The 16,859-nt window shown below is 42.1% G+C and overlaps 1 protein-coding gene across 1 annotated transcript in view; it reads right to left on the bottom strand.

Annotated features, from left to right (window-relative positions):
* Nucleotides 1-2,427: 2,427 nt before the first annotated feature.
* LOC126187740 (tetratricopeptide repeat protein 37) overlaps nt 2,428-16,859 on the bottom strand; it is a 165,851-nt gene continuing 151,419 nt past the window's right edge. Inside the window, exons 17-20 of the mRNA XM_049928990.1 lie at nt 8,295-8,448; nt 7,985-8,159; nt 7,709-7,894; nt 2,428-2,988 (exon numbers count right to left, since the gene is read on the bottom strand). Of these exons, the coding sequence (XP_049784947.1) occupies nt 2,692-2,988; nt 7,709-7,894; nt 7,985-8,159; nt 8,295-8,448 (812 nt within the window). The 3' untranslated portion in view covers nt 2,428-2,691. The remainder of the gene's footprint in view (nt 2,989-7,708; nt 7,895-7,984; nt 8,160-8,294; nt 8,449-16,859) is intronic.

Below are 16,859 nucleotides of genomic sequence, written 5' to 3'. Positions count from 1 at the left end.
TACTGCTGTGCAGAGTGGGATACGCATCAGGTGGGACTGACGGATGACACCAAAAATGTTCAAAGAAGGGCAGCTCATTTTGTATTATTGTGAAATGTGAATTGGAGTGGCAATCATAAAAGCAAAGGCGTTTTTTGTTGCGACGGGATCTTCTCATGAAATTTCAATCACCAGTTTACTCCTACAATTGCGAAAACATTCTGTTGGCACCCACCTACATAGGGAGAAATGATCATCACTGTAAAATAAAAGAAATCGGGGCTTGCACAGAAAAATTTAAGTGCTCGTTTTTCCCGCATGCCGTTTGAGAGTGAAACGGTAGAGAGACAGCTTGAAGGTGGTTTATTGAACCCTCTGCCAGGCACTTTATTGTGAATAGCAGAGTAATCACATATATGTGTATGTAGGTGTACTAAGTAATCTCAATTTCTCTGTCATCCACGAATCACTAATTTTGGTACCACTGACAGAGAGAGATCTTTTGATAAGATTCTACTATGCTAGTCATTCAAGGCCTTCTGCATTGTCCTCTTGATGGCAATATTCTTAGCCACTGTCCCTGTATATGCTCCTGTCCAGAACTGAATGTTTGAATACTCTTTGAAATATGTCAAAACTGTCTCTGTATGTAGCTTGCTGAACTTTTAAATCTTTCTACCTTTTTAGGGTTCTACACCTCAGTTGTTAAAAATGGCATCCTTGCAGCATCATTCTGTTTGTCCGTCTGTCTTTTCAATTGCTGAAAACCCTTTTTCTCAGGAACAGGTAGACGTAAGTTGAAATTTATGTCACATACTGAGGTCTATGGTCCTTTGGTTCCAAAAAAGTTAACCCTCTAAGCCAATGCAATCAAAAATGTGCCATTTACATCACAAATTTTGATACTCAAAAACTCACTTGTTGAAACCCATAGGTACTTCTGCTTGATGTAGAATCATAAAATTTGGCAAGAAGCTAGGTTTCAAAGTACAAGTAAAGGAAAAAAAATCATAAAATTATTAATTTGCAATTATATCACACAAAATAAATATATTAAAACATTTTCAAGAGTCTTGGAACCTCTGCGAGCAACATCTTGCCAGTGTCAGTGTGATATATAAATATAGACTTTAGTAATCATTATTTCTTCAACTGCCTGATGGACACTGACACCAGTTTCAACACGGCTATCTTCAAAGGGGTCAAGTCTATTTGTTGTCACGAGACATTTCCAACATGAACTGTTTGTTTGAAGTAGCTGTCAGAGAGCATTTAATATTATACTGCAGGATCTCGTCATACCTGCAACTTATAAAACATTTAGTTCTCTCATTTGATGGCTGCTATATTTAAGTTTTCTCTAATAATGATATTACATTGAAAATATATGCATATTCAATATTTGCAAGCTGCAGCAGTACCACATCTACAAGATATTTTAATGACAGCAATGTGATTGTGGGACATTTTTATTAATGAGTTGAGGTTTTCTATTCCACTTTGATACAAGCCTGGTGGTCAAAGAAGGACCCAATTACAAGTTTATGCCCAACCTTGATACTTAATCTTGTCCAAATAATCTCTCACACAGCTGCAAATCGTCTGTCAATGGATGTATACGTACTGTCTACTGTGACGAATACACCACCTCTGTTTCTCATTTGTCCATCCTTTTGATATACGCTTAAATTTACCCCAAAAATTTCACTACTATCGATTATGGGTGTGAGCCAGGTTTTTGTATCTAGTAATAAAGAGTTCTGCTGCCTTTTAGCACTGCTTCAAACTATGGGATTATGTTGTGAATGCTTTGACAGCTGAGCTAGTAGAATTTTAATTGTTTCATCTCTGGGAGGGTTGGGTTGGGTTGTTTTGGGGGAAGAGACGAAACTGCAAGGTCATCGGTCTCATCGGTTTAGGGAAGGACACGGAAGGAAGTCGGCCGTGCCCTTTCAAAGGAACCATCACGGCATTTACCTGGAACGATTTAGGGAAATCACGGAAAACCTAAATCTGTATGGCCGGACGCGGGATTGAACCGTCGTCCTCCCAAATGGAAGTCCAGTGTGCTAACCACTGCGCCACCTTGCTCGGTCTCTGGGAGGAATTTCTTGTGTTCAAATATGCGTGAATTCCTTAGCGACCAAACTGCTGAGGTCATCGGTCCCTAGACGTACACACTACGTAAGCTAACTTATGCTAAGAACGCCACACACCCCCATGCCCGAGGGAGGACTCAAACCTCCGGCAGGAAGGGCCACATTGTCTGTGACATGGAGCATCAAACTGCGCGGCCACTCCGCGCAGCATTTCTTTGTGTCTTACATTAATATTGATTGGTCCAACTGATAAGACATACATAGTTTTCCTTAAAAATATTCATCACCCTGTGCCAAGTAATAAAAACCCATGGGAGATCTGGTTAGGATCAGGTCTGAAAAAGTTCAGTGCTATTCCAATCGCTCTTTATTTTACTTTAGTCATGAGCAATAAAATACTTCTTGTATAGGTAGTGGCTTAGACAAAGGTCTTTATTAAAGTACATTCATAAAACATTTTATATTAAATGCTTGTACTGCATAAATAAGAGTTTCAGTCTTCTTTCTTTTAAACATTGGTGTTTTCTTCAAAGTGCACTTCAGTATACACATCAAACAAAAAAGTTAAAGCACCACCTTTTATCACAATTCATTTGGAAGACAGATACCAAGCCTATGCTTTGACTGTGAACTCCTCAGCAAGCAGTGTGACCTTGCGCTCATGGCTACTGAGCCACTTGTTCATTTGCCTCGAAGCTTCCATTTTTCGGCGAACATGTCCTATTAACTGCTTCATCCAGTGCAAGCTCTGACAAGAGCTGCTCAAAATGCACCATGGTAAAAATGATGCTATAAGCACTACCCAGTTTTCAGGTATGTCAGGAAACATGTGGACTGCTTTCTGTGAGCTACTTAGACTGGCTTTAGCTTTTCCAGAAAGCAAGTGGCTTAAGCTCACCAATGACATGACCTGAAACAAGAAAATTGTTCAGTAATTGTCCTTTCACAACATATTTAATTATATGAGGATTGTGTCCAATCTGCCAAAACTGCTTCCAGTCAGTCTTAGTCTCTCTCTCTCTCTCTCTCTCTCTCTCTCTCTCTCTCTCTGTGTGTGTGTGTGTGTGTGTGTGTGTATGTGTGTGTGTGTGTGTGTAAAATTATTTAATTGCATAGATAAAAAATCTACTCACCAAGCGGCGGCAGAACACACACATACAAGACTGTTGTAATTGGCAAGCTTTCGGAGCCAGTGGCTCCTTCTTCAGGTAGAAGAGATGAAGGGGAAGGAAGAAGGGTAAAGGAAAAGACTGGAGAGGTCTAGGAAAAGGGGTAGATTTTGGGAAAGTCATCCATAACTACAGGTCAGGGGAGACATACTGTACGGGATGAAATGAATGAAATGGTCATATGGCATTGTTGGCTGGGAGGCCCCATTCGGGGAGTTCGGTCGCCATATTGCAAGTCCTTTTTAGTTGATGAAAAGGAAAGACTGATTATTGGGGAATGCATCGGACAAGATTTTCGAATCTCATCCAATGCAGTCCCCTGTCAGTCAGTCTTTCCTTTTCACCCCATACGGTTGCCAATTACAATAGTTTTTTGTGTGTGTGTTCTGCCGCCACTTGGTGAGGATTTTTTATCTATCCAATTAAATAATTTTGTCAATAATTGTTTTCATTGTTATATACATATGATGTTTTCCGTAAGAGCATGCAAAAATGTAACAGGACATAGAGAATGCTCCGCTGAACAATTTGATGCAGGGAACCTGGGATCGGAGACGCCAGCGTAAGGAGATATTGAAGTAAACTTCTCTACCGCTTTGTCTAGCATTACTGTTTTCCAGTGTATGTACAACTAACATGCATAAAAGTTTACACATACTGTGCTGTTTATTTGTATGCATGTTCTTTATTTCACGCAAAAAAGCACAGGGAATGGGCCTGATTACTAGGAAGTCATGATGCTAGTTTTGTTTATACTAATTGTCCATAAGGTGGCTCTGTTGTATCATGTCCCATGACAAAATGTGCTATGAATCAACAACAGGAGAGTACACTGCCTCACTTCAGTGAGGATGTCTGCAACCATCTCAATGTGGTTTTTCCTGGTCACTGGATTGGAAAGGGAGGTCCTATTCCATGGCCTGCGAGGTCACCTGACCCGAATCTCCTTGATTATTTCCTATGGGGATATCTAAAGTCACTTGTGTTCAAGACCCTAGTGGCTACGGATATGGAATTAGTTGCCAGAATTGTAGCTGCCTGTTATGTGATCCAAAACACATCAATATTTATCAAGGTGTGTCAGAAACTTGTTGATGTCATCCATGCATTGGATGTTGATGGCCATCAGTTTCAGACGTTTTGTAAGATACGGTACAAATACCATCACTGTTTCAATGATGGTATTTGCAGTTAACAGTAACTAATGTAAATAAAGAAATCCACAGAAATGTGGTTTTATTACTATTGTCTTCTCAAGATGGCTTCTCTGACCCCAGGTTCCCTACCTCAAATTGTTCAGCATCCTCTATGTTCTGTTAAATTTTTGTGCACTGTTATGGAAACTAAATCTAAATATATCTACACACACACACACACACACACACACACACACACACACACACACACACAGAGAGAGACACGTTTAACTTATGAAAGATTTCACAGCCAGTTGCTCCCCCTCCTGCCAGAAGAAGAGCTGATGGAGAAGGATGAGAGGTGGTGAAGAAAAAGGTATGGAGAGGTATAGGAAAAGGGGTACATTATTTTGGCAAGGTCACCCAGAATCGCAGGCCAGGGGAGAATTACTGGATGGGATGAGACGGAACAACTGATTGTTGGGGACTGCACAGGACGAGATTTGAGAACCTCGGAGGTTAAAGGTGGTAGACAGGGTAAAATGCAAGATAGAGATTACTACTTAAACACTGCACACAAGCCACTAAGAGTGAAAAGCTAAGTGCACTCTATGTAACAGTGGTGGGAGGAGGGATGGCAAAAAAAAAAAAAAAAAAGAAAACAGGTCAGAAAATGAAAGATGTAGAAAATTAAAATGGTGTGAAGAAATGAGTAATTACTGTGAAGAAATGCTGAGATGGAAGGAATCAACATAAATGAAGGCCAGGTGGGTGGTGAGAACCAAGGACATGTTGTAGTGCTATTTACCACAAGTGGAGTTCTGAGAAACTGGTGTCTGGGGGAAGAATCCAGATGGCATTTGTAGTGAAACAGGCACCAAGATCATGACTGTCATGTTGTTTGTTGCTGGTATACACTCCTCTGCTGTGTCCATTCATCCTGACTGGTAACTGGATGGTAGTTATGCCAATGTGGAAGGCCTAACTGTGTTTACATAACAGCTGGTATATGATGTGTCGTTTCACGGTTGGCGCTCCATTTGATAGTACACGTTTTGCCAGTTAAGGGGTTGGTGTAGGTGGTGGTAAAAAGGTGCATAGGGCAAGTCTTGCAGTGGGGACAGTCGCAGGGTATGAGTCATAGGGTAGGGAGGTGGGTGCAGAAGGAGCATAGGGCCTGACAAGATTATTGCGAAGATTGGGAGGGCGACAGAAAGCTATTTTACGTGTGTTGGGCAAAATCTCAGACAGAATTGATCTCATTTCAGAGCATGATTTTAGGAAGTCATGGCCCTGTCGAAGTAGCTGATTAATAGATTCAAGACCAGGATAACCAGGATAATACTGAATGACAAATTGGTGTTCTCTGAAGTTGTCTTTGCAGGGACCAGCAGTGCCAAATGTGATGGCCTGGGAAATTTGCTTTTGAACTAGGCTGGTGGGGTGAGAATGGGGTGTATTGATGTAAAGAGTGTGCATTTGAACAAATATTTTTGCCTCGAATTCCATGGCTGTATGGGAGGGAACGTTTGAGATGGAAAGAATGACAAATGTGAAAATGTAATTACTGTTGTTTGTTAGTAGGTTTAATATGGACAGTAGTGTGTAGCTGGCCTTTGGTGAGGATGATATCAACATCAAGGAAAGGCAAGGGATTTGGAATAGGACTACATGAAATTTGACTGGGAGAAGGTATTTACAGATTCTAGGAATTTTAACAAGTCAGCCTCACCATGAGTCCATATGGCAAAGATGTCATCAATGTATTTAAACCAAACCAGAGGCTGAAGGCTTTTGGATCCCAGGAAAGACCCTCCAAGTGACCCATGAAAAGGTTGGCATAGGTACGAGCCATCCTGGTTCCCATTGTCATACCCCTGATTTGTTTGTATGTCTGACTCTCAACGGTGAAGTATTTGTTGGTAAGTACAAAGTTAATTAAGGACAGAAAGAAGGATGTCATAGGTTTGGAATCAGGTGGGCACTGACTGAGGAAATGTTTGGCAGTGGACAACATCATGTACATGGGGGCTGTTGGTATAGAGGGAGATGGCATCAATGGTGACATGCAAGGCATGTGGTGGGAGTGGGATGGGCACAGATTTCAGATGCTCTAGGAAATGGTTGGTATCTTTTATATAAGAGGGAAGTCATTGTACTATGGGTTCCAGGGATTGATCAACTAAGGCATATATAAGTTTGGTGGGTGCTTTGAAGCCGGCAACTATAGGATGGCCAGGATGACTGGGTTTGCGGATCTTACGAAGAAGGTAAAAGATGTGGCTGTTTGGATTCAGTGGGGTAAGAAATTCTATGGATTGCGGTGTAAGTCCTTGTGAGGGGCTTGAGGCTTTTAGGAGGATCTGCTGGTCAGTTTGAATCACAAGGATAGAATCTTGATGGCAGATGCTGTATGCAGAAGTGTCAGACAGCAGCTGGAGTAGACTTTCACTAACATACTCCTGTCAGTCAAGTACCACAGTGGTAGATCCTTTGTCTGCTGGGAGGATAATGATGGAGCCATCAACTTTTAGTGAACACAGAGCCTGGAGTTCTGCAGGTTAGGGTTATATTGTAGGAAGCTGAGGAAGGGTCGTGAAGCAATGCTGGATGTGAGGAAGGCTTGGAAGGGATAATTTTGAGTTAACTGTGGTGGATCAAGTTGGATTGTGGTCAGAACTGTTCAAGGCAGTGCTTAATGCCACGTTTGCTGTTGCAAAAGTTTTGAGATTGGGCTGAAAAGTGATATTTCCGGTTGAGATTAAGTGTAAAGGAAACTAGGTCCTTCACCAAAGCACCGTGATTAAAGGCAGCATTAAGGCTGAAAGTGAAACCCTTGGATAGTACAGTTAATTCAGGAGGGGAGAGAGCTTTATATGAGAGGTTGAGAACTCTGTACTGTTGTGACTGGTCCTTGTCATTATGAGTTACTACTGGTCTGGGAGGCAGTGGTGTAGACTGTGAGATGTTAAAGAGGTTGGCCAAGCTTGGTTTGTATGAGAGGAGTGGTGACTGAAGGTGTGGCTGTTTGGGGAGCTGCAGAGGGACAGGAAGGTAAACACCACTGTTGAGGTAGTTTAGGAGAACGTGTGATAACTTTTTGAGATGAAGTCTTTTATGTTGCTGCAGTCTGAAGTTGGCTTGGCGGATGATACCATCCAAGGAAACATGAGGGGTGGATAACTGCAGGGTTTTGTAGAAGGAGAGAAGTCTGGTGGAGTGGAAATTGGCAGATTTCTGTAATAGACCAGACAATATTGTTCTACAGTTAAAAACATTTGTACCCAAGTGTACCACTAAACTTATCACACCTTTGTCAACTGACCTTAGAAACATCCATGCTTCCACGACCAAGACTGAGTGCAACCTGCGCACACTGTGCAGCTCCGGCAGGATTGCAACGAGGATAAAGATGCAGCAACATCAGGGCAAGAGACAACCACAGTGATGCTTCACCAGGATGACGATGAACGGCACCACTCAGGCTGCGCTTCGATTCAACTGTGCGTCTCTGAAACATTTACATTTTCAACTAAAAAAATGACTGAATATTTTGTCACTACAACAGACAGTTGTGGTAGTTGTAAATGTCTTACTTTACCTGAATAAAATGCATGTATGCTCTGAAAACTGCAATATGCATAACATAATTTGGATCATCATCATAGCTAACAAGTTCCTTTAGAACAACTTCTGTCAAGTTCAGATCTTCATTGAGCATTCCAAGAGCACATAAAGCAAAATATCCTTCAACTGATGGTGGTTTCAATTGTGCACTGGAACAAACAGGGTATTATTATTTACAATTTTAATGTAAAACTTCCCTGAAATTTGTATCTATGTGGTGTAAGAAAAAAATTCAAACTTTCACCCTCCCCTAGGTATATATTTCTCAGGGAAAAAGTGTTTACCTTTGTAATAGCAATGTCTTTGAGTCTTCAACTCCCTGGAATTTATAAGCCATTGTTGCCATAGCAACAAGAACATGAGATTTCAAGCCATCATCAGAAGCAAGCCAATGAAGGACACTGTCATACGTTTCATATGATTCCTCATATTTTTCAGCTGAAACCATTACAAAACATATTAACAGAAATATAGTGACATGGCTTGCAGTTAAAAACAACTTTATTTTCAATTACATAATGCAATTTTATAAATTTTAAATACTTTCATGCATAATAAATTTCCATAGTAGGCAAGAAATATATCTTTTCCATTAATACTTTTCCTTGGCTATGTGTAGTAATAGCAAACACTTTTACTGTATGTTTAAATACATGTATATGTCTGTTACGATAAGTCAACCCACTATTTACATTTTCACCAGTAAGAAGGTCCCTTCCCTGTACACTGTCCTTCAGCATATCAGTGGGAGGTAGTTCAAAACCTCTCCTATTGTCATTCATATATTGGTCATTTATTAAAGAAAGGAGAAAATACATACAAAAGGTATTACAGTTTACAAGCTATTGGGATCAGTGGCTCCTCCTGGCAGGAGGGTGAAGGGGCACGGAATAGAGGTGAAGGAAAATGACTGGTGACATTTAGAAAAAGGATAAGACTTTTCAGTTTGGAAAAGTTGTCCAGAACCACGCATAGGGGAGACTTAACGGATGGGATGAGAACGAAAGGGTGATTGGCGAGGACTGCACTGAACGAGATTAAAAAACCTGAGAGCTTAAAGATGGAAGATGAGGTAATATGCAAGACAGAGATTACTGCTAAAATACTGTGCACAAGTTAACAAGAGTGAAAAGCTAAGTGCATTTTATGCGATACAGGTGGGAGGGGGGATGGCAAAAGATAGACAGGTCAGAAAATGAAAGATGTAGAAAACTAATAGGGAGTGAAGACAGGAATAGTTACTGTGAAGAAATGCTGAGTCTGAAGAAATTAACATAAATTAAGGCCAGGTGGGCGGCAAGAATTATTTGCACCTGTGGAGTTCTGAGAAACTGATGTCTGGGGGAAGAATTCAGATGACAAGTGTGGTGAAACAAGAAACAAGGCCATGAATGTCATGTTGTAGAGCACGTTGTGCAACAGGATATTGTTTGTTGTCACAACACATCCTTGTTTTATGCCCATTCATCCTAAATGATAACTTGGTAGTAGTCATGTTGATGTAAAAGGCCAAACAGTGTTCACATAACAGCAAGTATATGATGTGTCATATCGTAGGTGGCTTTCCCTTTGATAGTACATGTTTTGCCAGTTACAGGGCTGATATAGATGATGGTGCATAGGGCAAGTTTTGCAGTGGGATGGTCACAGGGGCAGGAGCCATAGGGTAGGGAGATGGGTACAGGAGCAGCATATGGTCTGACAAGTATATCATGGGGATCGGAGGGTGACAGAATGCTATTCTAGGAGTGGTGGGAAAAATCTCAAACAGAATGGACCTCAATTCAGGGCATGATTTTAGGGAGATAAATTCAAGACTAGGATCATACTGAGTAATACATGGTGTACTTCTAAGCTGCTTTTGGAGAGATCAGTGGCACCAGGATCGGATGTGATGACCCACAAAATCTGCTTTTGAACTAGGCTTGTGGGGTAATTACATACAGTGAAGGCTGAGGTATACTGCTGTAAAAAGTCTGCATTACAAAAATATGTTTGCTACAAATGCCAAGGCTATGTGGGAGGGAATGTTTGACACGGAAAGGATGGCAACTGTCAAAACATAAGTACTGATGTTTGTTAGTAGGTTTAATGTGAACAGAAGTGTGTAGCTGACCTTCAATGAGGATGAGATCAATGCCAAGGAAAATGGCATGGGACTTGTTCAAACTCTACCACATTTCCTAAACCTCAACAGTCCTTTTTCTTCACTCCCTTTCCTTCCCTGTCAACATTTCTGCCACAAGAAGGAGCCACTGGCTATGAAAGCTTGTGGACTGAATATTTTTTATATGTATATTCTCCTGCTGTCACTTGGTGAGTGGATTTTTTAATCTATCCAGTTACTTGTATAATGGTTATTAACTGCCCGAGGAGCTAAAATTTCTCCAGGTAAGCTTTAACCCAATTATTTTCAAGTGCTATACATCCAGTTCAAAAGCAAGGTTCCTTCTTCCAATTAGATGAGAATTCTAGTGTAGAAGGCAAATCTGCTGAGATACTTGGCATTTCTGTAAAATGGTCACTACCACTACCACCATACCAATAGTTATAGACCCAAACAAGCTCTTGTGCAACAAATGCCTGGGGATAGATGGCCTTCATCTGAACAGGCTAGGCTCCAAATTGCTTAGCAAAATGTTTATTGATGTATGTCACACCTTAAAAAGTGCTAAAAAGGGAAACAAATAAACAGAGAGGGGGGATGCAAAATTACATGTGGGGGGAAAAAAACCCAAATAATACCAAAGAAGGGCAGCAGCCTTTTCAGTAGATGCAGGGGTAACAGTCTGGATGACTGACTGACCTGGCCTTGTAACACTAACCAAAATGGCCTTGCTGTCATGGTACTGCGAACGCCTGAAAGCAAGGGGAAACTACAGCCGTAATTTTTCCCGAGGGCATGCAGCTTTACTGTACGATTAAATGATGATGGCGTCCTCTTGGGTAAAATATTCCTGAGGTAAAATAGTCCCCCATTCGGATCTCCGGGTGGGGACTACTCAAGAGGACGTCATTACCAGGAGAAAGGAAACTGGCATTCTATGGATCGGAGCAAGGAATGTCAGATCCCTTAATCGGGCAGGTAGGTTAGAAAATTTAAAAAGGGAAATGGTATGGAGAGCTGCATCTAACCAGTCTCTGGACTGCAGACCACACAACAACAATACATAAATTTAATTAAAATCACATGAACAAAGATTACAGGCAGAAAAAGAATGACAGGAAGAAAAAGGCAGCAAATGAAGAAATTGATAGAATAATCAAATGATGTGACAAAGGGACAGAAATAAAAAATAAATTTAAACAAATTAATTGAATAAAAATAATGATAAAGATGACACGTTGAGTTGCAGACAGTCACAACGAAATGGCTGTTCCACATTGAGCTTTCAGCCAAAGCCTTCTTTAAAACACACACACACACACACACACACACACACACACACTATCTCCAGTCACTGCAGCCAGAACGCAAGTGTTGCATTGAAGGAAAGCAGCGATACGGAGTGGGGTGGGGAAGGGGAAGAGAGAGAGTATAGGTCATGGGCAGAAAAGAGCACTGTGGCATGGCAGGACAGGGCTGCTTGGCACAGTGTCGAGAAGGCTGTATGGAGGGAGGTGGGGTGAAAGTAGGTTACCATAGCTTGAGAACAGGATAATTTCAAAAGCAGAGAAAGTATTGTAAGAATAACTCCCAACTGCGCAGTGCAAATAAGTGGGTGGTGGAGAGGAGGGTCCAGATGGTCCGGGTTGGGAAACAGGCACTGAAATCAACCATGTTATGTTCAGCTGCATGTTGTGGCCCACAGGGTGGCTCACTTTGGTCTCGTCCACTGTTTTGCGGCAGGCATTCATCCCGGTGAACAGCTGGTTGGTAGTCACAACAATGTGAAAAGCTTTGCAATCATTGCAGCAGAGTTGGTATTTGACATGTATACTTTCAGGTGGACAGGCCTCTGACGGGTAGAATAAGCCTGTGACAGGACTGGAATAGGAAGTGCTGGGTGGCTGGACTGGGAAGGACTTGCAGAGATCACATCCCTGTGGCAAGGGGTTAGAACTGGGAGTGACATAGGGATGGAAAACTACTTTAGGAGGGTTGAGAAGGATCTTGGGTAGAATGTTAATTATTTCAGTAACTGATGAAAGATAATCAAAGCTTTGATGAAGGATGTGGATCAGTTGTTCCAGCCCAGGGTGGTACTGGGTGACAAAGGGGGCACTCCTTTGTAGTTGGTTGTTAAAGGTGGTGGGAGGACTGGGGATGTGTACAGATATTGCACAGGATACCTAATTGTGTACTAGGTCTGCGGGATAGCGGCTGCCTGTGAAGGCCTTTGTGAGACTTTCCGCATACTGAGCAAAGGAGCTCCCAGGTGGCCAGGCTGCATGAGAGGGTTTTTTTGTTGTGGAAAAGAGAGCAGCTATAGAAATACAGGTACTTTTGATGGTTGGTGGGTTTGATGTGGTCAGAGGTGTGGATCAAGCCATCAGAGAGGAGCACATCTAGTCAGAGGTGTGGATCCAGCCATCAGAGAGGAACACGTCAACCTCCAGGAAGATGGCATGCAGAGCTGAAGAGAGCCTGGTTATGTGGAGGGGAGAGAAGGTGTTGAGGTCATGAAGGCATGAGGATAGGTTATCTTGGCTATGAGTCCAGATCATGTAGACATCATCAATGTACCTGAACCAGAGCAGAGGCTTAGGGTTTTCATAGGCTGTGAAGGTTTCCTTTAGACACCCCATAAACAGATAGGCACACAAGGATGCCATGCAGGTGCCCATAGCTGTGTTATGGGCTTTTTTATGTACCTTCCTTTGAAAGGAGAAGCAGTTGTGTGTTAGGAAGAAATTAGTAATGTTTCTGAGAAATGAAGTAGTGGGTTTGGAGTCTGAAGCATACTGGGAGAGGTACTGTTCAATAGTGGCAAAACTATGGGCATGAGGGTTTTGGAGTATAGGGAAGTGGTGTCCACATTGACGAGTAGGGATCCAGGACGTAAAAGAATGGGGGGATAGTGGAGAGTCAGTGAAGGAATCTTTGATGGTGAAGGTATCTTTGACAGCTAGATTCTGAGCAATTTGTTGGAGGTGTTGGTCAGTGAGGGCCAAAATTCTTTCAGTGGGGGCACAATAACTAGCTACAATAGGGCATCCAAGACTGCTGGTGTGTGGATTTTGGGGAGCATGTAGAAGATGGGTGTTGGGGTGTCATACGAGTGAGAAGGGAAATAGATTCAGGGCGAGGTTCTGGGAAGGGTCTAAGGCTTTAAGCAGGGACACAAGGTTAGGTCAGGCTTCTGAGATGGGATCACTCTGGCAAAATTTAAAGGTGGAAGGAAGGAAGCTTAGGTTTAACAACCCATCGACATCGAGGTCATTGGAGATGGAGCACAAGCTCAGACTGTGTCAAGGATGGGGAAGGAAATCAGTCGTGCCCTTTTTAAAGGAACTATCCCGGCATTTGTGTAGAACACTTTAGGGAAATCACTGAAAACCTTAATCTGAATGGCTGGACGTGGGTTTGAACTGTCATCTTCCCTGATGACACAATGGGGTGCACACAGGAACAATAAAAAAACTGTTACACATTGAGCTTTCACTCAAAGCTTTCTTCATAAAATAAAAAAAAAAAAATGCACACATTCACACAAACAGACACACCTCGAATGTATGTGACTGCTATCTCTAGCTACTCCAGCCAGAATGCAACTGTCCCACTGAACAAAAGCAGCAATCTGGAGTGGAGTGGGGAAGAGGGAAGTTAGCAGGGCATGGTTGCGGGTAGATACGAGCACAGTCTGGTGTAGAGTCCACCGGTTAAACAGTGGCAGGACAGGACTGCCTGGCACAGCAATGGGAGGCTGTGGAGGTGGAGGTGGCGTGAAAGTAGGTTCCTGTAGGTTAAGGATGGGATGATTTCAAAAGCAAAGAATGTGTTGTAAAAATAACTCCCATCTGCACAGTTCAAAAAAGCTGATGGTGGAAGGAAGGCTTCAGATGGCCCAGGTTGTGAAGCAGGCATTTAAATCAAGCATGTTATGTTCAGTTGCATGTAGTGCCACAGAGTGGACCCCTTTGCTATTGGCCACAGTCATGACGAATGATGATGTTCAGTTGCACTCCTTTGTAGCTGTTTGTTGGTGGAGGTGAGAGGATTGGAGTGTGTGGGTATATGGCACTGGAGATGTTTGTGGACTAGGTATGAGGGATAGTGGTTGGTTGTGAGACCTTCAGCATACTACGCAACAAAGTTGTTGTCACTGCAAATACATTGTCCCTGTGTGGCCAGACTGTATGGGTAGGACTTTTTTGTGTGGCAACAATCTCAGCTGTCAAAATGTTGGTACTGTTCGTCGTCGGTGTGTTTAACATGGACAGATGTGAAGGAACGAGGATAGTATGTCTTGGCCCTGAGTCCAGATCATGAAAGTGAAACTGAACCAGAGCAGGAGTTTGGGGTTTTGTGGAGCTAAGAAGGTATCATCTAAATTGCCCATAAACAGGTCAACAAATGAGGGTGCCATGCGAGTGCCCATGGCTGTGTTATGGCCTTGTTTGTATACCTTCCCTTCAAAGGAGAAATAGTTGTGTGTTAGGATACAGTAAGTAAAGTGTACAGGGAATGAGGTAGTGGGTTTGGAGTCTGAAGGACGTTGGGAAAGATAGTATTTAATAGTGGCGCAAGACCATGAGCATGAGGGATGTAGGTGTATAGGGAAGTGACATCAAAAGTGACGAATAGTGATCCAGGAGATAAAGGGATGGGGGGATGATGGAGAGTCAATGAAGGAAGTGGATGGTATCTTTGATGTGGGATTATGGGCAATTGGTTGGAGGTGTTGGCCAATGAGAACCAAAATTCTTACAGTGGGGGCACAATACCCAGCTACAATGTAGTGTCTAGGTTTGTTGGGTTTGCGGCTTTTGGGGAGTGCCTTCATATGCCTGTTGCCTACGTCATTTCTCATTTCCCCAACACCATCCCTGCCACAGTGGACTCCTGTCCCATCTTTTGCACTAGTTCAGAAAAGTATCCCTTTCCCTGATTAAAACCCAGTCCCACTCCCTGTTCTTTAAATGCTGCCTAAAACAAAGAATCTCCCCCCCCCCCCCCCCCACCTCCCAATAGTACAACCACAAAATTTTCTTTTTCTGGATCCCACTCCTCCTTTCACAATAACCTTCATCTTTTCAGATTCCATCAGTCCCTGTCCCTCAAAAACCTGGTACTGAAGAAAGACCTCTCCATGACACAAGCATCCCAGAACCATCTCTAGTCTCTTCACAAGATACTGCTATTGTGTAATCTCTAATACATAGTCACACCTTTGAAACTGAATCCCTTGCTCTCCAACATGTAGAGGAGCATTCCAAACACCACCTCCAGAAGTTATCCAACCTGCCGACATCCTACTGCCATCTTGGGGCACCGCTGTCCAACCCCTGTCCTGTTTTTAAGATGGCGCCGATAGAAGAGTGTTGTGACACATCTCAGTCCTCAAAAAAGGTTAAATTAAATAGTTCATCGTGTAGGGAATGTTCGAAACACGTCATGAAAGGCATCTTTTGTGTGAAGTGTAACTACTGGTTTCATGAAAAATGTGCGAAAGTGAATTTAAAAGTCATAAAAGACGAGTTTCCATGGTCGTGTCCACATTGTTTGCATATTGAGACGGCTGAACTCGTAAGTACCGTGAACTCAAAAGAAGAAATTATTAAATTGCTTCAAAGTGACATTGAAGCGCTGAAGGCGGAAATTTTAACATTGAAACAAGAAAATTCTGAACTGGTTATTGAAAGAAAATCCTGCGTGTGTAGAAATCAACCCATTACTGAACAAAGTGGCAAACATCCGCATTTGTGTAATACGGCGAATAACACCACAGAGAACTCTGTCAGTGAAACAAGTGATAAGTATAAATGGAAAACAGTTTCCTATAATAAGGACAAACGTAAAAGTGCAACGAACAAAGAAGATGACAAAAACGATTTTCTGTTAATAGGTGATTCTATATTAAAAAATGTTATTGTGCCGGACTGAAAGGTCGATGTTCGACCTGGAATCCGATCGCATCAACTCAACAAACATTTTAAGAATGTATTGTCCACGAAAAGAAACACGGGCAAAACTGGTAACAAAACTTTAAGTACCGACGATTACAGAGGTGTCTTAATCCACGTGGGCACAAACTCCATCCGCAGTAGCAGTGAGGAAGAAATCGTGAATTAAACACGGAATCTGATTAGATCGGCGAAAACTGTATACCCAACATCCAGGCTGGTAATTAGTGGAATTATTCATCGAAGATCGGTAAGTGATACTTACATCAACAGGATAAATACCGGCATTAGGGAACAGTGCAACAGACTCGGTGCAGTATTTATTGACCCAAACAAATTCTTAAACTGCAAGTGTCTGGGAAAAGACGGCCTGCACTTGAATAGATTAGGCTCTGTGAACCTTAGTAAAATGTTCTTAGACGTGTGTAAAGTCCTAAGAAGCTAGGGAAACTAATTCATTGTCATAGGGGTGACAAAGAAAAAATTCAAACTGAAAATAAAAAGTTTTGGTACCAAACAAAGCATGCACGTGAAATAACTAAAAGCAAAAATGATCTATTGATGCACTGGAATATAAATGGCTTAGGGGCAGAACTACCAAATCGCAAATTCTCAAAAATCGACAAACTAAAAATTCTGCTTTCAGAATCCGTAAATATTAAAATAATCTGCCTAAATGAACACTGGCTAACAGAAGATAGTATAAAAGTACTAAATAGTATTAATAATTTTAAGGTAGCTGCTAGCTTTTGTAGAATAAGCAAATCTCGTGGAGGCTCCTG

This window comes from Schistocerca cancellata, chromosome 5 (assembly GCF_023864275.1).
Source record: "Schistocerca cancellata isolate TAMUIC-IGC-003103 chromosome 5, iqSchCanc2.1, whole genome shotgun sequence".
In the NCBI taxonomy this organism is placed as follows: Eukaryota; Metazoa; Arthropoda; class Insecta; order Orthoptera; family Acrididae; genus Schistocerca; species Schistocerca cancellata.
This window is presented reverse-complemented; position numbering and strand designations above follow the sequence as displayed.